The 24,987-nt window shown below is 40.0% G+C and overlaps 1 protein-coding gene across 1 annotated transcript in view; it reads left to right on the forward strand.

Moving 5' to 3' along the window:
• Nucleotides 1-24,987, forward strand: part of LOC128690311 (death-associated protein kinase 1-like) — a 532,947-nt gene that overhangs the window by 40,046 nt on the left and 467,914 nt on the right. Inside the window, 2 exon segments of the mRNA XM_070090725.1 lie at nucleotides 154-247; nucleotides 15,886-16,038. Coding sequence (XP_069946826.1) covers nucleotides 154-247; nucleotides 15,886-16,038 — 247 coding nt within the window.

Below are 24,987 nucleotides of genomic sequence, written 5' to 3' on the forward strand. Positions count from 1 at the left end.
AATTCGCCACCATAACCCCATTAGGTGTGGGTATGAATAAATGTTAAAGGTTAGTTGTGTTGTCATTATTATTAGCCTGGTGTCTACCAGTTCTTTCATCACTTGCTCACTGATCATCATTTTATTTTATGATATCATCCACACAAAACACAGGTACTGCAGAGTTCGTGGCTCCTGAGATTGTCAACTATGAGCCGCTGTGTCTGGCCACAGATATGTGGGCCATTGGGGTCATAACATATATCTTGTAAGTTATACAATATACACAGTATCAGTACAATGCCTTTAGGTTAATGTTGGCATCACACCATCAACAGTGTAAGTTCTTTTATATTTATAAATATTTTAGCTCAGTGTTATGTATAATGGATTTCATTGCTTACGTTAAATGTATCAAGGGTTCTCTTATATTTTTTAACAATCCAGCTGACTCCCTCCAGGACTCAGGCCAGGCTAACTGGTTTCCCTGAATCCCTGCATAAATGTTACCTTGCTCACACTACAACAGCACATCAAATCACAAAAACCACTTGCCTCCACTAACTCCTTTCTAACATGCTTGCACAAATCTGTTGGATTTCCAAGCAGCCAGCACTCAAAAACCTCCTTTATCCTCTCCCTTTAATATTTCCTAGGATGACCCCTATCCATCCTTTCCTCCACTGCAGATTTATATACCCTCCTAGTGATCCTGTTTTCTTCATCCTCTCCAAATGTCCTAATCACCTCAACAACCCCTCCTCTTCTCTCTGAATAATACTCCACACCACCTAATCTCCAAACTCTGAATTCTTTTCATAACATTTACACCACACATTGCCTTCAAATATGACATCTCAATTGCTTCCAGTCTCCTCCTTGATGCAACATTCAAAGCCCATGCTTCATACCCATACAACAATGTTGGTACCACTATACACTGATATATTTCTCATTTTGCATTATGGATAAAGTTCTTTGTCTCCACCTGTTTCCCTTCGTCAGTTCTGTGGGTTACCTTATCTCTCATAGAACCATTTACAGAACAAATATCTGTGCACATTTACTTTCTCCATACTCCCTCTTTCTTATTTGATAACCAATCTCTCATTGACTATATTTTTTGATACTCTCGTTACCTTGCTTGCTCTTTCCTTTGTTTACTTTCACTGTCCTCCTTTTGCATACAATCCCAAATTTGTTTACCAAAGTTTGCAACTTCTCTTCTGAATCTCTGAAAAGAACTGTGTCAGCAGCAAAAAGCAGAGTTGTGGCACCTCACACTCCATACCTTATTAATTTTCTTTTAATACCACACCTGTCCCTAACACTGACATTTACTTTTACAGCCCCATGTATGAATATGTTTAACCGTATATATACGTCTTACGAGCCAGTGTTTCGGACGTATATATACAGTGGTCCCTCGATAATCGTCGGGTTCGATAGTCATCCTTTTCGGAAATCGTCGCGTTATTTTCGTCCAAACATTGGCTCGCAAATGGTCGGTTGACTCGCTAATCGTCGTTCGTCATGGACGCGTACTCACGGCTCTGAGCCGCCTTGGCCTCCCTTCCCAGCCAGTGTGCCATTGTTTACCAGTGAGCGAGGGTCCCCTCACTTGTTCATACGAAATATTTCATAATATTCCATTCATTTTAGTGCTTGCAAGTGCTAAATAAGCTGCCATGGTTCCAAAGAAAGCTCCTAGTGCCAAGCCTTTGGTAAAGAAGGTGAGAAATATGATTGAATTTAAGAAAAACATCATTGAACAATATGAAAATGGCGTACGTGTGGCTGAACTGGCCAGGATGCATAACAAACCCCGTACAACCATATCTTCCATCGTGGCAAAGAAAAAGGAAATCAAGGAAGCTGTTGTTGCTTGGAGAAAATTGTGGCCAGATTGTGTCCACAAGAGGGATTTTTAAGGGTTTGTGGCTGACCCTGATGAGCCTCTATCAGTTGTGAAATCTATTGTGGCATTGGGGAGTTCCATGGGGTTGGATGTGAGTTTGGAGGATGTGGAAGAGTTGATGGAGTACCACAAGGAAGAGCTAACCACTGAGGAGCTGCAAGAGCTTCAGCAGGAACAGCAACAGATCGCAGCTCAGAATCTTGCTGCAGAGGAGGAGGAAGAGAGATGGAAGAAGGTGCCTTCTTCAGAAATTAAGGAAATTTTTGAAATGTGGGATAGGATGGAAAGATTTATGGAGAAACATCACCCTGAGAAGGATGTTGCAAGCCATCTCGGCAACTTGTACAGTGACAGTCTTGGCCCATTTTTGGAAAGTTTTAAAGAGACGCCAGAAACAGAGCTCTCTGGACACTTTTTTTGCGAGACAGGATTCCAGTGACTCTCAAGGTGGTCCTAGTGGCATTAAGAAACAGAGAAGAGAAGTATGTAACCCCAGAAAAGGACTTGGTACCTGAGGTGTTGATGGAAGGGGATTCCCCTTCCAAACAGTAACTAATCTGCCTCGCATGGGCCAGTAGGCCTTCTGCAGTGTTCCTCCATTCTTATGTTCTTATGTTCTAATCCAATCTCTCTCGTCCTCCAGTCTTCCATACACTAAGAAGAATCGCCAGTAAAGGTAAGTGTTATGCTGTTAATGTTTCATTCATCATGTCCCATTGTATTGTTTATGTACTACATCTATATTTCATGTAAAAAATTTTTTTGTTTTAATACTTCTGGGTGTCAGGAACGAATTAATTGTATTTACATTATTTTTTATGGGGAAAATTGATTCAAAAATCGTCTACAGTGGACCCCCGGTACCCGATGGCATCGGTATATGTTAAATTCGGTATTCAATACATTTTAACGCAAAAATTTTGCCTCACCACTTGTTAAAAAACCCGCCACACGCAACTCATCCAGGACGTGTCCACGTGAGTGCCAGTGTTTACAAGCCAGCCAGTGTGCTCACATCTAAGCATACATTCGGTACATTCCATATTATCAGTGTTTTTGGTGCTTGTTTCTGCAAAATAAGTCACCATGGGCCCCAAGAAAGCTTCTAGTGCCAACCCTGTGGTAAAAAGGGTGAGAATTAGTATGGAAATTAAGAAAGATTTTGAAGGGTTTGGGGCTAACCCTGAGAAGCCTATGCCAGTTGTGGAATCCATTGTGCCTACTTCAAAAATTAAGGAAATGTGTGCAAAGTGGGTTGAACTGCAAACCTTTATGGATGAAAATCACCGTAACACAGCTATTGCAAGCCGTGTTGGTGACTATTACAGTGACAATGTTGTGGCCCATTTTAGACAAATCGTAAAGGAACGGGAGGTACAGAGCTCTATGGACAGATTTGTTGTGTGACAGAGGTCCAGTGACTCTCAAGCTGGTCCTAGTGGCATTAAAAGAAGAAGGGAAGTAACCCCAGAAAAGGACTTGCTACCTCAAGTCCTAATGGAAGGGGATTCCCCTTCTAAACAATAAGTTCAACACTCTCCCCTCCTCCCATCCCATCATTCATCACCAGATCTTCATTAAAGGTAAGTGTCATGTATTCTATTGTTAGTAGAGCACTACTAACTGTGCATGTCTTCTTCAGTTTGTGTGCATTAAACTTAATATTTCATGTGGTAAAACTTTTTTTTTCATAGTACTTTTGGGTGTCTTGTACGGATTAATTTGATTTCCTTTATCTCTTATGGGGAAAATTAATTCGCCTTCCGATAATTTTGGCATACGATGAGCTCTCAGGAATGGATTAATATCGTATACCGGGGGTCCACTGTATTTCGATAAGCGTCGCACTTCCAGGAACGGATTAACGACGATAAACAAGGGACCACTGTACTCAATAATTCTGGTGGCTTCAAATCAAGCAGGAGAAAGCTGGTAGGCCCACGTGTGAGAGAATGGGTCTGTGTGGTCAGTGTGCACTGTATAAAAAAAATCCTGCAGCACGCAGTGCATAATGAGAAAAAAAAAACTCCGTGTTTTTAGATTAAAACACCGACTTTGAGGTGTATTTTCATATAGTATTTATGGTTGCATTCTCGTTTTCTTGATCTCATTTGATAGAATGGAAAACATATTACAGAAATAGAGATGATTTTGATTAGTTTCTGATGAAAACTACCTTGAAATTGAGCTCTGAGTAGTGGAAATGTTTGATTCTTACCAGTGTTCAAGAGTAAACAAGTCACACCACATGTCCAATGCACGTCAACCGGGAGTCTAATATTCTTTCACTAGTGCACTGATATTAGTTACACCATTTTTACAATAATGCAGTAGTCTGCATGACAGTAAATCTTCTATTTTTTTGTTTAAATAAAAAATAAAAATAGAAAGCAAGAGTAATATAAGAGGGGCCTGGAGATGTGACTGATGAACAGAGGATATGTTATTTTAGTGCCAAGAATGTTGGCATTGTTTATTCTGGACCCAATTTTGAAATTGGCATCTTTTTTAATTTGCATGAAATTGGCCAAATTGCCAATTTCTGATCACTTTCTTGGGTAGTTGAAATTGGCAAATGGGCAGTTTTTTGTACTCAGTTGATAGAAAAAATAGAGTTCTAAATAAATAGCTATGAGTTTGGTTGACTGGAACAATGGAATTGGCCAAAAATAGGGCTCAAAGTCGGAGAAATTGCCAAGATTGCAAACCTCACAGGAGTGTAATTCTGTAAGTTTTTGATCAAATTTTGTACTTTTGGTGTCATTAGCATCGGAAAAAGATTCTCTGTCATTTCATAAGAAAGAATAATTTTTTTTTCTAAATATTTTGCAACATAGAATGACATTTTCAGAAATGGGCTTGCAACAGTCAAAGGGTTAACAACCATGGTGACATCACATATCTCTAAGGCCTACTTTCACTGGAAAATAATCCCCTCTCCTACATACCTTTGCTATTCACATAAAAGCTCTTTGCTGTTTAACCCTTTCACTGTTTGTCAAGTAGAAATACATCATCGAGGCCAAAGTCCCTGACGTAGTTCTTCACCATGAGCTCAGCTCACTCAGATAAGGTGTGAGCAGTAAATTTTGGCCTAGATATGCGAGAATGGGTTTGTGCAGTGAGTGTGCACAATATAAAAAAAAATCCTGTCCCCACATGGTACATCTTGGGAAAAAGAAAACTGGCTGTGTGTATGGGTTAAAATAGTGATTTTGAGGTGTTTTCTCAGATAGTTTTTGTGGTTTTATAGGTATCATTTAATAGAATGGAAGATGTACTACTGAAATAGAGATGATTTTGATTGGTCTCAGGATAGGAAGTAACTTGAAATTGAGCTTGATCATAGTGAAAATATTTGATTTTTGCCGATATTCCAGAGGATGGGCGAGACCCAGTCAGTTTTGTGGGTTTTTAATAGGTATGATTCAATTATTGGGATTCTGTAAACCATGACCTGTTCTTCCTGGTTATATTTTATCCAAGAAATAGAGTAAATCTTCTATTTTTGTGTGAATAAGAATTCAAAATGAAAGGCAAATGTAATATAGGAGAGGCCTGGGGACGTGACTAACAAACAGAGGAAATCTTATTATGAATTTTATTATGGATTATTTTTAAATTAGTATTTTTTAATTTTGTGTAAAATTGGCTTAATTATTCACTTCTTTGCATTTATAGGGTAGTTGAAATAGTTCATTGGGTGAATTCTTGTGCTCAGTCAATAGAACTGAATGCATAGTGGTGAAATAGCTAAGAATTTAGTCGGAGGGAACAAGGCAATTGGCTTAAAATAGGATTCAAAGTTGGCAAAAATTGCCGATGTGTAAATTGTGTTGAGACCGCTAATTTTGTGCCTGCATAATTCTGCAAGTTTTCCATCGGATTTCATACTTTAAGAAAAAGATTCTCTACCATTTCAGAAGATTTTTTTTTTTTAAAGTGAACACTGAGAGCAGTATTAATTTCCGGGGTCTGGACAGTGAATGGGTTAGTGTAATTTACCACCTGTTCCATACATTACTCCAATTTCCACTACATCATATGCCTTTTTTAAATCCATAAATGCAATGACAGATTCCTTATGTTATCTCAGTATTGTTCTCTTATGTGCTTCAATGTAAACACTTGGAATACACATACCTTACCCTTCCTTGTTCATCTACAGTCATAATCTCTGTCTTACCCATAATTCTTTTGATAACAGTTTAACTTCACATTTTATCTGGTATACTCAGCTGCCTTATTCCTCTATAATTCTTATATTCTTTTATCCCCTTTTCCCATATACAAAGTAACTATGCATGTTTTCTGCCAATTCCTAGGTACCTTTCCCTCCTTTCATGCATATATTGACCCTTTCAGGGTCGACAGGCCCTCTCCCAGACTTGTTCTCGGGGTCGAAAATTTAAAAAAAAAAATTATTTTTCTTATGAAAAGAGTTTTTTTTTAACCCTTTCAGGGTCCAAGGCCCAAATCTGAAGTGGTGCCCCAGTGTCCAAGAATTTAAAAAAAAAAAAATTTTTTTATTTTTTCTTATGAAATGGTAGAGAATCTTTTTGTGAAGGTAATAAAACAAAAAGTACGAAATTTGATGGAAAATTGACGAAATTATGCTCTTGTGAATTTTGATGTGTCAGCGATATTTACGAATCGGCGATTTTGCCGACTTTGACTCCCATTTTAGGCCAATTACATTATTCCAGTCGACCAAATTCTTAGCTATTTCACTAGTATTACTTCTATTCTATCGATTGAGCACAAGAAATCGCCAAGTCAACCATGTCAACTACAAAATAAAGTGACCGGAAATTGGTAATTTGGCCAATTTAACAAAGTTCAAAATATTCCAATTTCAAAATAGGGTCCAGAATAAACAATGTAGGTATTCCTGGCACTAAACTAACATTTCCTCTGTTCATTAGTTATGTTTTGAGGCTTTACAAATAAATTCCATTTTGAATTTTTATTCACATAATGAATTTTTATTCACACCAAAAAATAGAAGATTTACTGTTATGCAATATTGTAATAATTGTATAAATATCATCACCACATTTGTGAATGTATATTAGACCCACCAGCTGGCGTGTATAAGATGTGTGAGGTCGTTTGTTTACTCTTGAACATCGGCAAAAATTTAACATTTCCGCCACTTTGAGCTCAGTTTCAAGCCATTTCCAGTGCTAACACCAATCAAAATTATCTCTATTTCTGTGATATGTCTTCCATTCTATCAAATGAGACCAAGAAATCACAAATACAACTATAAAAAACGTACGAAAAAACACTGCAGAATCGCTGTTTTAATCGAAAATCACGGTCTCAGTTTTTTTCTCTCATTATACACAGTGTGCTGCAGGATTTGTTTTATGTGGTGCACACATACCACATAGATGTATTCTCTCATATCTAGGCCCAAATTTACCACTCACAGTTTATCAGAGTGAGCTGAGCTCATGACGTAGATCTATGGTTTGGACCCTGAACGTAAAGCCGTGGATCTACGGGACGGACCCTGAAAGGGTTAAATCTTATAGGCTAAACAAAAATTTTTTACCATCAATACTTACCGAGATATGGAGGCGTGAAGTTGACAGAAAATGACCGGCATACAGTAACATTGCCGACTGCCGGTCACCCGGTTTTAGTTTACGTATTTAGTTTTTTGGTATTTCTATTATTTTTTTAATTTTTTTGTTTCAAGTAACTTTTATGGTCTGTGAGACCAATATGAGCACAATTTTGTAAGTTTTTTCTCTTTATTTACTACACAATAGCTGCACAAACACTGTTGTCATTATATTGTTTATAATTGTTGTTTACACACACAAACGATATGAAATATTGTTTATTACCATTTTTCTATAATTTATATACACATATACAGTCACAGGGAATGTTTCTAGAAGTTCTACAGCCGGTGGAACTCTTTGAAACATGGTGTCATGTACAGTTGTGTTTTACACTCTTCACACATAAAACGAGTGTCTCTGCGTTGTTGTGGGTGTTTTTTTGTGTGCACAGACGTAACACCTCTTCTGAGCCTTTTTCTTGAAAGCAGTAGCAGGCAGTTTTATTAGGAAGTGATCACCATGCTTCAGACGAGAAGGTAGTTGTTGATAATTTAGTGGGTGGTTTTCTATTGCAGATGTTGTTCCTTGGTACTTGAATACTATTTGTCTGATGACAGACAAACAAAATTTGCCATATGGTGGTTTGTTTCTGGCCCTCATCTTATACATATTATAAGCAGTGAGCATGGAAATGTCCAGAAGGTGGAAAAAGAGTTTTATATACCACTTATAACTCTTGCGAACACAATCAGCAAACCCATTCTGCATGTCACATTTGTCCACCGAGCGCATATTGAGGGTGTAATCAATCACAGCTGCAGGTTTTAGAATGGGTTCATTGTTGTCTCTATGCTTCCTGCCAGTGTTTGTCATTTTGTTAGGGTGAACTGATGATAACAGTGTGACATCTCGTTTGTCATGCCACCGAAATGCCATGATGTCATTGGCAGCAAACGCCTGCACCTCACCTCTATGAGTGCCAGCGTCAAACCTGGGCATATGTTTACGATTTGCACACACTGTGCCACACACATCTGTCATGTTCACTCACAAAAAATCACTGAGTGAGGGGCTTGTGTACCAGTTATCAGTATATAATATAGGCCCCTTACCAAGGTATGGCTCTATCATTGTTCTAACCACATCACCAGAGATGCCCAATAACTTCCTGGTATTTTGCAATGTATAACTTCCAGTGTACACAATAATATCCAATACAAGATCACTGTGGCAATCACAAAGCACAAACAGCTTTATACCAAAGCTTTTCCTCTTGCTTGGCATGTACTGCTTGAAAGAGAGTCTTACTTTGAACAGAATCAAAGACTCGTCAATAACAAGCTTCCTGAAGGAATAAAAATATGCAGTGGACCCCCGTCTTACGATATTAATCCGTTCCTGAGAGCTCATCATATGCCGAAATTATTGTAAGACAAATTAATTTTCCCCATAAGAAATAATGGAAATCAAATTAATCCGTGCAAGACATCCAAAAGTATGAAAAATTTTTTTTTTTACCACATGAAATATTAATTTTAATACACACAAACTGAAGAAGACATGCACAGTTAATACTCTACTAAGAATAGAATACATGCCACTTACCTTTATTGAAGATCTGGTGATGATTGATGTGATGGGAGGAGGGGAGAGTGTGGAAGTTGTTATTGTTTAGAAGGGGAATCCCCTTCCATTAGGACTTGAGGTATCAAGTCCTTTTCTGGGGTTACTTCCCTTCTTTTAATGCCACTAGGACCAGCTTGAGAGTCACTGGACCTCTGTTGCACAACATATCTATCCATAAAGCTCTGTACCTCTCGTTCCTTTATGATTTGTCTAAAGTGGTTCACAACATTGTCATTGTAATAGTCACCAGCACGGCTTGCAATAGCTGTGTGAGGGTGATTTTCATCCATAAAGGTTTGCGCTTCAAGCCACTTTGCACACATTTCCTCAAACTCTTTTTTCAATTCCATGCTAATTCTCACCCTTTTTACCACAGGGATGGCACTAGAAGCTTTCTTGGGGTCCATAGTGGCTTATTTTGCAGTTACAAGCACTAAAAACACTGGGATAATGTGAAATATACCGACTGTATGCGTAGATGTGACCGCACTGGCTGGCTTGTAAACACTGGCGCTGAGGCCACACGTGGGATGTGTCCTGGACGAATCACGTAAGGCGAGATTTTTAGCATGAGGCGAGGCAAAATTTCCATCAGGGGTTCATCAAAGAATAACTTGAAACATTCCAGTTCACTGGCATTGTTCCTCAGTGTACAAAATGGCCGTATTCCACTTTGGCTTTCATTAAACTGGTGGGGATTTGGTACAAAATTGGCAGCTTCCTGCCAATCCCAGGTGCGGTCTGCTGGTGGGTACTGGACATTGACAGGTGGTTGTGGTTGTGGAGTTTGTGGTTGTGGAGGTTGTGGTTGTGGAGGCTGGTATGGTGGGTGGGTGGGGGATGGTTGCCTTCGTTGTAGATCAGCTGAGGCAGCGGCGTGGGTGGCAGCATGGCCCACTGCTGGTGCCTCACGGCCGGCACCACCACTACCACCACCATGCACATTTTCCAGCCCAATTGCAACACTATCATCTTCATTTTCATTGTACAGCCATGGGATGTACTCCGAAATGTACTCCTTCCCCTTGGAATAGCACATGGCTCACTACCAGAGCGCATATATCGTCGTATATACTGATTTGGTACAAAATTGGCAGCTTCCTGCCAATCCCAGGTGCGGTCTGCTGGTGGGTACTGGACATTGACAGGTGGTTGTGGTTGTGGAGTTTGTGGTTGTGGAGGCTGGTGTGGTGGGTGGGTGGGGGATGGTGGCCTTTGTTGTAGATCAGCTGAGGCAGCAGCATGGGTGGCAGCATGGCCCACTGTTGGTGCCTCACGGCTGGCACCACCACTACCACCACCATGCGCATTTTCCAGCCCAGTTGCAACACTATCATCTTCATTTTCATTGTACAGCCATGGGATGTACTCCGAGATGTACTCCTTCCCCTTGGAATAGCATATGGCACACTACCAGAGCGCATATATCGTCGTATATACTGACGCTTCACTGGAGAATATTCCACTTCACTATCGCTGCTGGAAGTGTTTTCAAGAGCTTGTAGTTCATATTCACTATCACTATCATCACCAATGATCACATCTGAGTCCGGGATATGGGAAAATAGGAGTTTCCTCTTTGGCTCTGGTACAACTGAATGTGAACAAGACGGCCCAGCAGCAGAGGTGGAAGGCTGAGGGTCATCTGGGTTTTCCTCACTATTACCGGTATTGTGGTCAAAACCTTGAATCTCATTTTCACTGGCACTTCCATCTGTATTAGAACTGTCACTCGGGAACAAAAGTGTCCCAATTCGCCGAGGAGTGAGGAGCTTCTTATCGCGAGGCATGGTGAACAAGGTCTACTAAAATGGCGTTCCCACAATGCGCCACTGGGTCCCAGATTTTTTTCTACCACGCACGCTGACCACACACACCCATTCTCTCACATCTAGGCCTACCAGCCTTTTCCCGCGAGATTTGAAGGTGCTAGAATTTATGCATACTAGTACAGTGGACCCCCGCATAACGATATTAATCCGTTCCTGAGAGCTCATTGTTATGCGAAATTATCGTTATGCGAATGAATTTTCCCCATAAGAAATAATGGAAATCAAATTAATCCTTGCAAGACACCCAAAAGTATGAAAAAAAATTTTTACCACATGAAATATACATTTTCCTACACACAAAGAGAAGGATACATGCACAGTAGTAGAGTAGTACATGCACAATATATATTGTGCATGTACTACTCTACTAAATGAAGAATAAATGACACTTACCTTTATTGAAGATGCAGCAATGACTGATGAGACACTGTGTCCTGGGAGTGCCTTTTCCTCCTGAGTACTGTAGGCCCTGTTTGGCATTTTCTTCCAGAACAGGCCTTATCACACTGTGTATGCCACTACGATTCTTAAATCTCTCAAACCAACCTTTTCTGGCTTTAAATTCACCAATATGAGCACTAGTTCCAGGCATTTTTCCCTGTTCACCTGGGTGTTAGTCGACTGGTGTGGGTTGCATCCTGAGAGACAAGATTAAGGACCCCAATGGAAATAAGTTAGACAGTCTTCGATGACATTGACTTTTTGGGTTATCCTGGATGGCTAACCCTCTGGGGTTAATTGTTTCTTGGTATTCTCAATAAGCCACACCAACAATGGTGCTACAGCAGCAGCAGCAGCAGCTGACAGTGCTACAGCAGCAGCTGACAGTGCTACAGCAGCAGATGGTACTACAGCAGCAGCAGCAGCTGACGGTGGTACAGCAGCAGCAGCAGCTGACGGTGCTACAGCAGCAGCAGCAGCTGACAGTGCTACAGCAGCAGCAGCAGCTGACAGTGCTACAGCAGCAGCAGACGGTGCTACAGCAGCAGCAGACGGTACTACAGCAGCAGCAGCAGCTGACGGTGCTACAGCAGCAGCAGCAGCTGACAGTGCTACAGCAGCAGCAGCTGACAGTGCAGCAACAGCTGACAGTGCTACAGCAGCAGCAGCAGCAGCTGACAGTGCTACAGCAGCAGCAGCAGCAGCTGACAGTGCTACAGCAGCAGCTGGCAGTGCTGCAGCAGCAGCAGACGGTGCTACAGCAGCAGCAGACGGTACTACAGCAGCATCAGCAGTTGACCATGGTACCACAGTATATTTCGATAATATTTCTCACACTTTTTACCACAGGGTTGGCACTAGAAGCTTTCTTGGGGCCCATGGTCACTTATTTTGCAGATAAAATCACCAAAAATGCTGTAATAATACGAAATGTTCCGATTGTATGCTTGGATGTTACCGTGGAGGCTGGCTTGTAAACGATGCCACCGGCGGAACATGTGAGGCTGGCTCAGGCCGCACATTAGACACGTCTCGGACGAATAGCGTTGAGCGGGTTTTTTAGCGGTATGCGAGGCAAAATCTTAGCGATAAAATGTATCGGTATGCGGATTTAACGTTATGTGATGCCAACGGTATGCAGGGGTCCACTGTACGTCAATAACCCTGGCGTGTAAGCCGTACTTATACGTCAGAAACTCTGAAAGAGTTAAACAATGCACCAACCACTCCAAAGCTAAATCCCCACCTGCTTTTAACATTTCTGTGTTAATCCCATTTATCCCAGCTGCTTTAACCCCTTTCATTCTACCACTGCCTTGAGCAGTGGCTCTTCTTTACTCATAAAATGTGTTATACTTCCCTGTCCAATGCACAAAATCACTGCCTCCTCTTCATCAGCATACAAAAAAACTCCTAAAAGTATTCTCTTCGTCTTCCCAGTGCCTCCATCTTTCCATCTAATGTCTCCCGTCTTTGGTTTTCAACTGTTAAATTCATATGCTCTAATTTTCTCAGGTACACCTAACCTAGTTTAACTTTTCATCCCCTTTCCCTCCACTGAAATTCTCCTAACACCTTTATTTTTCTGTTGCTTGGAGCCAGGCCTCCACCTTCTTTTTACTCATAACATTCACAATCATTCTTTCTTCACATCCATACTGCAATGATGCACATTCAAACAACCCATCTTTAAAAATTTTCTCCTTTCTTCTTTTAGTTGTATATACAGCAGCTTCCAGCATTTTATGTACTTTTTACAACAAACATGGCTTACTGAGGAAGAATTCTCACCCACTTCCCTATAGAATCTCTGCCATCACATTTCAGATTACCCTACAACTGCAACATCCTCAGTTCTACCTCAGAGTGCACTCTGAAGTAGAACTTCTCACCTCCAGGATTTAAATCTGGCTAACTGGTTTCCATGAGACCATTTATGAATGCTACCCTGCTAATACTCCAACATCATATTCATTAAAAATTACTTGTTGCCATTCACTCCTATCTAATATGCTCACACAGGCCTGCCTGATGTTTAAGCTCCTTAAAATGTCTTCTTTACCCCCCACATCCTCCATTCTTTCTTGGGGTGATCCTTTCTCTTGTCTTCCACCCCATTTTCATACACCCTCCTCCTCATTATATCCTTTTCCATTCTCTAAGATGCCCAAATTATCTCAGCAACCCCTCCTCAGCCCTCCCTCTTAGATAATCCCATACCATCTTCTAATTACTGTACTACACTCAGAATTATCTACATAGCATTCACATCACACATTACTCTCAAATTGACATCTCCACTGCTTTGAGTCACCTCCTCACCCTCAGCATCAATGTTGCCTTGACTGCATGACTAGCTGTTTTTGATGATGCAGGATTCTCATCCTGTTTGTATAAATGCATGTTAATTTTGGTAAAAAAAAAAAAAACTTGTAATGAGCACATGTACTGGATAAAAATGGAATTGTAGAATTTTTTCTATTGACTCCTTTTTTATGCACAGCTGAAGAAGTTGATAACACTAAACTGTATAACATTTGAACTGGCAACAGAATTTATTAACACACATACAGGTGTGCTCTGCTTATGTAGCAGGTTAAGTTCCAGGCACTGCTGTAGAACAAAAATTGCTTTAAAATGAAGCAACCTTTTTTCAATTTCAAATGCATATAAAAGCCTGATACCATGTTTACACTATCATATATTAAGTGAGCAATAGAGCTAGCCCTAAAAAATACATATACAGTACACACATTTTTTTTAACACTATGGCCGTTTCCCACCGAGGCATGGTGACTAAAAGAAAGAAAAAAACTTTCATCATTCAACACTTTCACCATTATTCATACATAATCACTGTCTTTGCAGAGGCACTCAGATATGACAGTTTAGATGTCCCTCCAAAAAGAAAATATCCCAACCCCCTCCTTTAAAGTGAAGGCATTGTACATCCCACTTCCAGAACTAAAGTCCAGCTAACCAGTTTCCCTGAATTCCTTCACAAATTATTACCCAGCTCACACTCCAACAGCTCGTCAGGTCCCAAAAACCATTCGTCTCCATTTACTCCTATCTAACACGCTCATTCATGCTTGCTGGAAGTCCAAGCCCCTCTCCCACAAAACCTCCTTTACCCCCTCCCTCCAACATTACTTACTCTAAAATATTTCTGTCCTTAGCTTATAGTGAGTGGTGAATATGTTTATCATAGGAAGTCTGAGTAAATGAAGAATGAATATAATTGAAAACCACTGCATTAGCAAAATGCTGTAAAGCGAAGCACTGTAAAGCGGGGCCTGTCCGTATAAACTTTAGTTTTTTTTTTTAACAATGGCTATTTTTCACCTAGGTTGGGTGACCCCCCTTCCCCCCCCAAAAAAAAAAAGAAATATTAACCATCATTCATTCCATTGCTCTTTTTTCCTTGAGTGATACATATTTTGTCCAAGTAAACTCATGTGTTACTGGAAGAAGTTTTTAAGTAGCATATCTAAACATAGGTTAACATGTTGCTTATGTATAATACCCTTTGATATACCCTGCCACATGTTATTTTTCTAATTCATGGTGCTCTGATCTGGTTTCTGCCAAAATTTTATTTTCTTATAGGACCTGAGAGGATAGAATCATTCTAAATTATTTGATTTGTGTTTTAGTGTTATAATACAATAATAGATTTTTAATAATTTTGTTTTATGATGACATTTTAAATAAAAGACCATAATGAAAATGTTTTTATTTGGCTTATTAACCCAGAGGGTTAGTAACCCAGGATAACCCAGTAAAGCCATACAGGCTTATTTCCACTGGGGCCCTTTAATTCTTTTCCCTAGGACGGGGCCCACACTGGCCAACTAACACCCAGATACCTACTTACTGCTAGGTGAATAGGGGCAGCAGGTGTAAGGAAACAAATACAATGTTTACACTCATCCAGGGATCGAACCCCAGTTCCTTAGTGTGAGTCTAGGCCACTTATAATAGAGCCTATGATATTGTGCATCTCGTGTGCAGCTACAAAGGTACTTTAGCCTATAATTTTGCTCATTTTATTGAAAATGTGCATCAGAAACAAGTTAGTAAAAAAATCCTATTTTCAGGGTCATATCTCTCCAAGAGTCACAAAACTATAAATCTTAATGTTTATAACTTAATTTTGAATTTTATTAGTATTACTTTCACCATGTCTCTGTTACCATGTTCTATTTGAGGGGCAGTCATGCAAAATCTTCTTCAGTTATTTCAGTCATTGTAGTATTAATGAATTGGGTAAAATTAATTTTTTTTAAGCAATTCAACATATTGTTTATGTAATCCAAATCAAATTTGTGCATTAAGTTAAACTGTAGCATGACCTTAATTTACAAACACTTTCTTTTTATGTTACCAAATTTCATCATTGCAATTATTATTGGATTTTACTTCAACATTAATGAATTCCCATGCAGTGGAGTACTATATGCATTCATAGGCAAATTTTACATTTGAATGATTATTTTCTTTGTTGTTGCAGATTATCTGGATCTTCACCATTCTTGGGTGATACACAGCAAGAAACATTTAACAATGTAACTGCTGTGGATTATACCTTCGACACAGAGTATTTTTGTGGCACTTCAGATTTAGCAAAGGACTTCATCTGTCGGTTATTGTTAAAAGATGCCAGGTAATGAATTAATAATTAACTAACTTTTTCATAAGTTATTACTGTGGATTCACAGTGTATCAAGGTGTTTTGTGTGTCATATCAGGTAGTAATTACAGAACTTGTGCATAAAAAATTTGTTACTGGTTTTTGTTGTTCTTGAGATTGCAAGCAAACAGTACTAAACAAGGTGTATCAGAAAGAAATATACATTAAGGTGTTTTTGAAGGTGAGGAATTTTTTGCTGTTTGGATGTGGTTGCTGCATACACTGAGGATGGTTGTGTTGTCTGTCTTAAGAAATTGTTACCATTTTAATATAGGTCTGTTATTTTTTATTGTTTTAGTGCATTACAGGCAGTTCACTCTCTCAATTGTTCCCATTCCCTTTTGCTTAACATTCAGGGTTACTTCAGTAGACGTAAGAACTGTTGCATTACACCGAGACCCTAGGCATTTTGGAATTTTAGGCAATTGGCCAACAAGCTTTTGGTTATGTTCATAAGTTCAGGACCATCCGATATCTTAGGGACTGTTCCTCAGTTTTCACCCAGCCCTTGTTGGCACTCCAGTACAATAGTTTATATTGCTGACCAGCAAGCTGTTTTATGTAAAACCGTAACTGACCTCCTGGCCATCCACACATCACTAGTGCTTTTGGGAGACTGATCCCTCCCGACTATGTACTGGACATACTAGGTTCGATTGTGCTATTCAAGAATTTCCTCCTAAATTCTAATTAATTTCTTGCATTTTGTTTTTAACACATCGGCCGTTTCCCACCAAGGCAGGGCGACCCAAAAAGAAAGAAAACCCCAAAAAGAAAGAAAAAATATTTCAGCATCATTCAACACTTTCACCATTACTCATACATAATCACTGTCTTTGCAGAGGCGCTCAGATACTCAGATAAAACAGCTTAGAAGTCCCTCCAAACTGCCAATATCCCAAACACCTCCTTTAAAGTGCAGGCATTGTGCTAACAATTTCCAGGACTGTTTCCCTGAATCCCTTCACAAAATATTACCCAGCTTACACTCCAACAGCTCGTCAGGTCCCAAAAACCATTTGTCTCCATTCACTCCTACTAACACGCTCACTCGTGCTTGCTGGAATTCCAAGCCCCTCGCCCACAAAACTTCCTTGACTCCCTCCCTCCAACCTTTCTGAGGACAACCCCTACCCTGCCTTCCTTTCCCTACAGATTTGTATTCTCTCCAAGTCATTCTACTTTGTTCCATTTTCTCTAAATGACCAAACCACCTCAACAACCCCTCTTCAGCTCTTTAGTTGTTTTAGTTTAATATGTTTACTATGCACGCCATACCTATCCTGTGGGCAGTAGTCAAAAGATTACAGAGGTACATAATGGGTCCAAGGACTGGGCCCCAAAGTTTTGATAGCTGAGCAAGTTACAAAGGTAATGAACTCCAGGTAGATATGGTCACAATCATGACAAGTTACAAAGGTATTTACAGATTACAGAGGTACATAATGGGTCCAAGGACTGGGCCCCAAAGTTTTGATAGCTGAACAAGGTACAAAGGTAATGAATCATATAAGTACAGTAGGGCCCCACTTATACGGTGGGTTAGGTTCCAGGCTGTCACCGGAAAGCAGACATTGCCGGAAGGCAGAACGCCATTTTTTCCATTTATAAATGTGTATAAATGTATATAAATGTTTATATCTTAGGGTAAGATATAAACAGCTATTGGAGGATAGATGGGCTAATGAGAGCATAGGCAATGGGGTCGAAGAGGTATGGGGTAGGTTTAAAAATGTAGTGTTAGAGTGTTCAGCAGAAGTTTGTGGTTACAGGAAAGTGGGTGCGGGAGGGAAGAGGAGCGATTGGTGGAATGATGATGTAAAGAGAGTAGTAAGGGAGAAAAAGTTAGCATATGAGAAGTTTTTACAAAGTAGAAGTGATGCAAGGAGGGAAGAGTATATGGAGAAAAAGAGAGAGGTTAAGAGAGTGGTGAAGCAATGTAAAAAGAGAGCAAATGAGAGAGTGGGTGAGATGTTATCAACAAATTTTGTTGAAAATAAGAAAAAGTTTTGGATTGAGATTAACAAGTTAAGAAAGTCTAGAGAACAAATGGATTTGTCAGTTAAAAATAGGAGAGGAGAGTTATTAAATGGAGAGTTAGAGGTATTGGGAAGATGGAGGGAATATTTTGAGGAATTGTTAAATGTTGATGAAGATAGGGAAGCTGTGATTTCGTGTATAGGACAAGGAGGAATAACATCTTGTAGGAGTGAGGAAGAGCCAGTTGTGAGTGTGGGGGAAATTCGTGAGGCAGTAGGTAAAATGAAAGGGGGTAAGGCAGCCGGGATTGATGGGATAAAGATAGAAATGTTAAAAGCAGGTGGGGATATAGTTTTGGAGTGGTTGGTGCAATTATTTAATAAATGTATGGAAGAGGGTAAGGTACCTAGGGATTGGCAGAGAGCATGCATAGTTCCTTTGTATAAAGGCAAAGGGGATAAAAGAGAGTGCAAAAATTATAGGGGGATAAGTCTGCTGAGTATACCTGGTAAAGTGTATGGTAGAGTTATTATTGAAAGAATTAAGAGTAAGACAGAGAATAGGATAGCAGATGAACAAGGAGGCTTTAGGAAAGGTAGGGGGTGTGTGGACCAGGTGTTTACAGTGAAACATATAAGTGAACAGTATTTAGATAAGGCTAAAGAGGTCTTTGTGGCATTTATGGATTTGGAAAAGGCGTATGACAGGGTGGATAGGGGGGCAATGTGGCAGATGTTGCAAGTGTATGGTGTAGGAGGTAGGTTACTGAAAGCAGTGAAGAGTTTTTACGAGGATAGTGAGGCTCAAGTTAGAGTATGTAGGAAAGAGGGAAATTATTTCCCAGTAAAAGTAGGCCTTAGACAAGGATGTGTGATGTCACCGTGGTTGTTTAATATATTTATAGATGGGGTTGTAAGAGAAGTAAATGCGAGGGTCTTGACAAGAGGCGTGGAGTTAAAAGATAAAGAATCACACACAAAGTGGGAGTTGTCACAGCTGCTCTTTGCTGATGACACTGTGCTCTTGGGAGATTCTGAAGAGAAGTTGCAGAGATTGGTGGATGAATTTGGTAGGGTGTGCAAAAGAAGAAAATTAAAGGTGAATACAGGAAAGAGTAAGGTTATGAGGATAACAAAAAGATTAGGTGAAAGATTGAATATCAGATTGGAGGGAGAGTGTATGGAGGAGGTGAATGTATTCAGGTATTTGGGAGTGGACGTGTCAGCGGATGGGTCTATGAAAGATGAGGTGAATCATAGAATTGATGAGGGAAAAAGAGTGAGTGGTGCACTTAGGAGTCTGTGGAGACAAAGAACTTTGTCCTTGGAGGCAAAGAGGGGAACGTATGAGAGTATAGTTTTACCAACGCTCTTATATGGGTGTGAAGCATGGGTGATGAATGTTGCAGCGAGGAGAAGGCTAGAGGCAGTGGAGATGTCATGTCTGAGGGCAATGTGTGGTGTGAATATAATGCAGAGAATTCGTAGTTTGGAAGTTAGGAGGAGGTGCGGGATTACCAAAACTGTTGTCCAGAGGGCTGAGGAAGGGTTGTTGAGGTGGTTCGGACATGTAGAGAGAATGGAGTGAAACAGAATGACTTCAAGAGTGTATCAGTCTGTAGTGGAAGGAAGGCGGGGTAGGGGTCGGCCTAGGAAAGGTTGGAGAGAGTGGGTAAAGGAGGTTTTGTGTGCGAGGGGCTTGGACTTCCAGCAGGTATGAGTGAGCGTGTTTGATAGGAGTGAATGGAGACAAATGGTTTTTAATACTTGACGTGCTGTTGGAGTGTGAGCAAAGTAACATTTATGAAGGGGTTCAGGGAAACCGGCAGGCCGGACTTGAGTCCTGGAGATGGGAAGTACAGTGCCTGCACTCTGAAGGAGGGGTGTTAATGTTGCAATTTAAAAACTGTAGTGTAAAGCACCCTTCTGGCAAGACAGTGATGGAGTGAATGTTAGTGAAAGTTTTTCTTTTTCGGGCCACCCTGCCTTGGTGGGAATCGGCCAGTGTGATAATAAAAAAAAAAATAATAAATAAAAATAAATGCCAGACAACAAGTTTACACTAAATTATATTAAGTTAGTAATATAACTAGGCATTAAAAACACACAAAGTAAAATGCATTCACAGTGCATTCATTACTTATCTTAAAGTATTTGTAATCTTAATGTAGGGAGAGATGTGAGTAGTACTTATTTGTAGGAAGTCAGGTGTAGGTAGCCCTGGCTCCCCGTCTCATACTTAATATACGATATTTAAAAATCCCAGAGGGTTAAAATACACATACAGTACACGTCATGTCTGAGGGCAATGTGTGGTGTGAATATAATGCAGAGAATTCGTAGTTTGGAAGTTAGGAGGAGGTGCGGGATTACAAAAAGTGTTGTCCAGAGGGCTGAGGAAGGGTTGTTGAGGTGGTTCGGACATGTAGAGAGAATGGAGTGAAACAGAGTGACTTCAAGAGTGTATCAGTCTGTAGTGGAAGGAAGGCGGGGTAGAGGTCGGCCTAGGAAAGGTTGGAGGGAGGGGGTAAAGGAGGTTTTGTGTGCGAGGGGCTTGGACTTCCAGCAGGCATGCATGAGCGTGTTTGATAGGAGTGAATGGAGACAAATGGTTTTTAATACTTGACGTGCTGTTGGAGTGTGAGCAAAGTAACATTTATGAAGGGGTTCAGGGAAACCGGCAGGCCGGACTTGAGTCCTGGAGATGGGAAGTACAGTGCCTGCACTCTGAAGGAGGGGTGTTAATGTTGCAGTTTAAAAACTGTAGTGTAAAGCACCCTTCTGGCAAGACTGATGGAGTGAATGTTGGTGAAAGTTTTTCTTTTTCGGGCCACCCTGCCTTGGTGGGAATCGGCCAGTGTGATAATAATAATAAAAAAAATACAGTACACTCATATTTACCTTAAAATATGTGTAGTCTTAATAAAGGAAGAGAGGTGAGTAGTATTTATTTGTAGGAAGTCAGTGTAGGTAGCCGCTACTTACACTGTGGTCCAGATGCATATTATTAGCATCGACATACCTTGTTCACTGAATTTAATCGTTTCTAACAACTACCTTTAGATGCCCTCATAAACGGAGGGAGAAGTATTGAATAATTCATGCTAAAAATTGTAAACAAAAGTGGAGTGGGAAGTGGCTGGGCCAAACGCAGATTCATACACGTTTTCTCTGATGGCTGAGCAGAGAAAACGTAATGTTGTCCCTCCGCCCTGCTACTACACAGGTCCACAAGTATTATTATCAGAGCGCATACAAAATATACAATAAATGCCAGACAACAAGTTTACACTAACTTATATTAAGTTAGCAATAGAAATAGGCATTAAAAACACAATAAAAGGTAAGATACACACAGAGTACACTTATTACTTACCTTAAAATATTAATATTAATGTGTGAGAGGTGAGTTTATTGAATAAAATCAGAATGGCACACCATCATCCTCTAACTTGGCACTTAAAGCAAGAGGCTTACGACTTCTATTTTTATCACAGCTAAGCTTAGACGCCATCGTCAATGAGAGCCAACTAGTTAATGAAAGAGTAAATGAGAGAGAGAATGAGATATAGAGTTCAGATAATGTAAGAACACAAACTGAACAGGTAGTGGGCGATCACTTGGTCAGGCGAAATAAATGCTTATTAATATGTGTCTACTTTTAGTTCTTTCACGTATGTTTGTAAGAGTTTGTAAAACATTTACCTCAATATTTTTTTATTATAATAATAATTACCTCACAGTACAAATACTCTTACATTGCATGCAAGTTGTACAAGTTAGTACAGAAAAAACAAACAGCAACACACCATTTTTAGAGTGAATGAAGATATTATTATTATTATTACAGTTGACCCTCGCCTAAAGAATGCATCGCATAACGTTAAATCTGCCTAGCGATACATTTTAACGCAAAAATTTTGCCTCGGCTAGCGCTAAAAAACTCGCTCAACGTGATTCGTTCGAGACGCGTCCACGTGCGGCCTAAGCCCGCCTCACTTGTTCCGTGGGTGCCAGTGTTTACAAGCCAGCCACTGCGGTCACTTCCAAGCATACAATCGGAACATTTCATATTATCACAGCCTTTTTAGTGATTGCACTTGCAAAATAAGTCACCATGGGCCCCAAGAAAGCTTCTAGTGCCAACCCTACAGAAAAAAGGGTGAGAATTACTATGGATATGAAGAACGAGATCATTGCTAAGTATGAAAGTGGAGTGTGTGTCTCCGAGCTGGCCAGGTTGTACACAAAACCCCAATCAACCATCGCTACTATTGTGGGCAAGAAAACGGCAATCAAGGAAGCTGTTCTTGCCAAAGGTGCAACTTTGTTTTCGAAACAGCGATCGCAAGTGATAGAAGATGTTGAGAGACTGTTATTGGTGTGGATAAACGAAAAACAGATATCAGGAGATAGCATCTCTCAAGCGATCATATGTGAAAAGACTAGGAAGTTGCATGAGGATTTAATTAGAAAAATGCCTGCAACTAGTGGTGATGTGAGTGAATTTAAGGCCAGCAAAGGTTGGTTTGAGAGATTTAAGAATCATAGTGGCATACATAGTGTGATAAGGCATGGTGAGGCTGCCAGTTCGGACCACAAAGTGGCTGAAAAATATGCGCAGGAATTCAAGAAGTACATAGACAGTGAAGGACTGAAACCTGAACAAGTGTTTAATTGTGACGAAAGAAGCCTGTTTTGGAAGAAAATGCCAAACAGGACCTACATTACTTAGGAGGAAAAGGCACTCCCAGGACATAAACCTATGAAAGATAGGCTTACTCTGTTGATGTGTGCTAATGCTAGTGGTGATTGCAAAGTGAAGCCTTTATTGGTGTATCACTCTGAAACTCCCAGAGTGTTCAGGCAAAACAATGTCCTCATGGCTAATTTGTGTGTGCTGTGGAGGGCAAACAGTAAGGCATGGTTCACTAGGGACCTTTTCTATGACTGGTTACACCATGCATTTGCCTCCACTGTGAAAAATTACCTAATTGAAAAGAAATTAGACCTTAAGTGCCTCCAGGTATTAGTGCTCTTGGTCATCCTTCAGATGTGGCAGAGCGACTTTCTGCGGAAATGAGCTTCATTAAGGTCAAGTTTTTGCCTCCTAATACCACTCCTCTCCTGCAGCCCATGGACCAGCAGGTCATTTCCAACTTCAAGAAACTGTACACAAAAGCTATGTTTGAAAGGTGCTTTGTAGTGACCTCAGAGACTCAATTGACTCTAAGAGAGTTTTGGAGAAATCACTTTAGCATCCTCAGTTGTGTAAACAATATAGGTAAGGCTTGGGAGGAAGAGACTAAGAGGACCTTGAACTCTGCTTGGAAGAAACTGTGGCCAGAATATGTAGACAAAAGGGATTTTGAAGGGTTTGAGGCTAACCCTGGGAATCCTATGCCATTTGAGGAATCCATTGTGGCATTGGGGAAGTCCTTGGGGTTGGAGGTTAGTGGGGAGGATGTGGAAGAGTTGGTGGAGGAGGACAATAATGAACTAACCACTGATGAGCTGCTGGATCATCTTCAACAGCAAGAGGCCAGACCTGAGGAAACTGCTCCGGAGGAGGGGATAGAGAAATTGAAGAAGTTGTCTACTTCAAAGATTAAGGAAATGTGTGCAATGTGGCTTAAAGTGCAAACCTTTTATGATGAAAATCATTCTCACACAGCTATTGCAAGCCGTGCTGGTGACTATTACACTGACAATGTTGTGAAACACTTTAGGAATGTCATAAAGGAACAGGAGGTACAGGCCTCTATGGACAGATATGTTGTGCGACAGAGGTCCAGTGACTCTCAAGCTGGTCCTAGTGGCATTAAAAGAAGAAGGGAAGTAACCCCGGAAAAGGACTTGACACCTCAAGTCCTAATGGAAGGGGATTCCCCTTCTAAACATTAACACCATGCACAGTCTCCCCTCCTCCCATCCCATCAATAATCACCAGATCTTCAATAAAGGTAAGTGCCGTGTAACTGTGCATGTCTTCTTCAGTTTGTGTTTATTAAAATTAATATTTCATGTGGTAAAATTTTTTTTTTGTTCATACTTTGGGGTGTCAGGAACGGATTAATTTGATTTCCATTATTTCTTATGGGGAAAATTAATTTGCCTAACGGTAATTTCGCCTAACGTTGAGCTCTCAGGAACGGATTAATAGAGTTAGGCGAGGGTCCACTGTATTATTATTATTATTATTATTATTATTATTATTATTATTATTATTATTATTATTATTATCATAATAAAAAACACTAAACACACAAGGGTCGTGAATTGCTATATATAGAGTGAAGGCATATGAAAAGAATATTTTTCTACAGTTATCCCCCAGTTTGACTAGAGAAAACGTAAGTCTTCCGACACTACCTTCACAGCTGCTTTGTAAACAAATCTCATATTTACGTCAATTTTTATTCTGTGAGTGTATGTATCATGTTTATACGCTATGTAATGGGTTTCATATATAATTTTTGGGAAAATATCATAAATGGATTAATGAAAATGCCTATATTAATGTAAAATAAGACATTTAGTGTGCCCAAGGTGATTTATTATTACGTAGTACATATTCGTGTCATGAGTAGACAGAGACTTAGCTATTTTAATGTGTACCTGCACACCAGCACAGTGTGTAAGTGTATTTAGGTACAGGTAGAGCAAAACATACCGTAAATAAAATATTCAGAATGCTTAATATGAGTTCATTTACTTAAACTTATGCCTCTTCTTTGCAAACATGTTAACAGTATTCAGTGCATTTTGTTTCTTTATTTCTATGATCTTCATTATACCATGTCTTACTCTATCAGTCCTCTTAGAGATGATTTTGATTAGTTTCAGGTCTGTAGGTAACTTGAAATTGAGCTCAAAGTAGTGGAAATGTTGGATTTTTGCCGATATTCCAGAGTATACAAATGTCCAATACGAGTCCAGCTGG

The sequence above is a fragment of the Cherax quadricarinatus genome, chromosome 32 (assembly GCF_038502225.1).
Source record: "Cherax quadricarinatus isolate ZL_2023a chromosome 32, ASM3850222v1, whole genome shotgun sequence".
Classification (NCBI taxonomy): Eukaryota; Metazoa; Arthropoda; class Malacostraca; order Decapoda; family Parastacidae; genus Cherax; species Cherax quadricarinatus.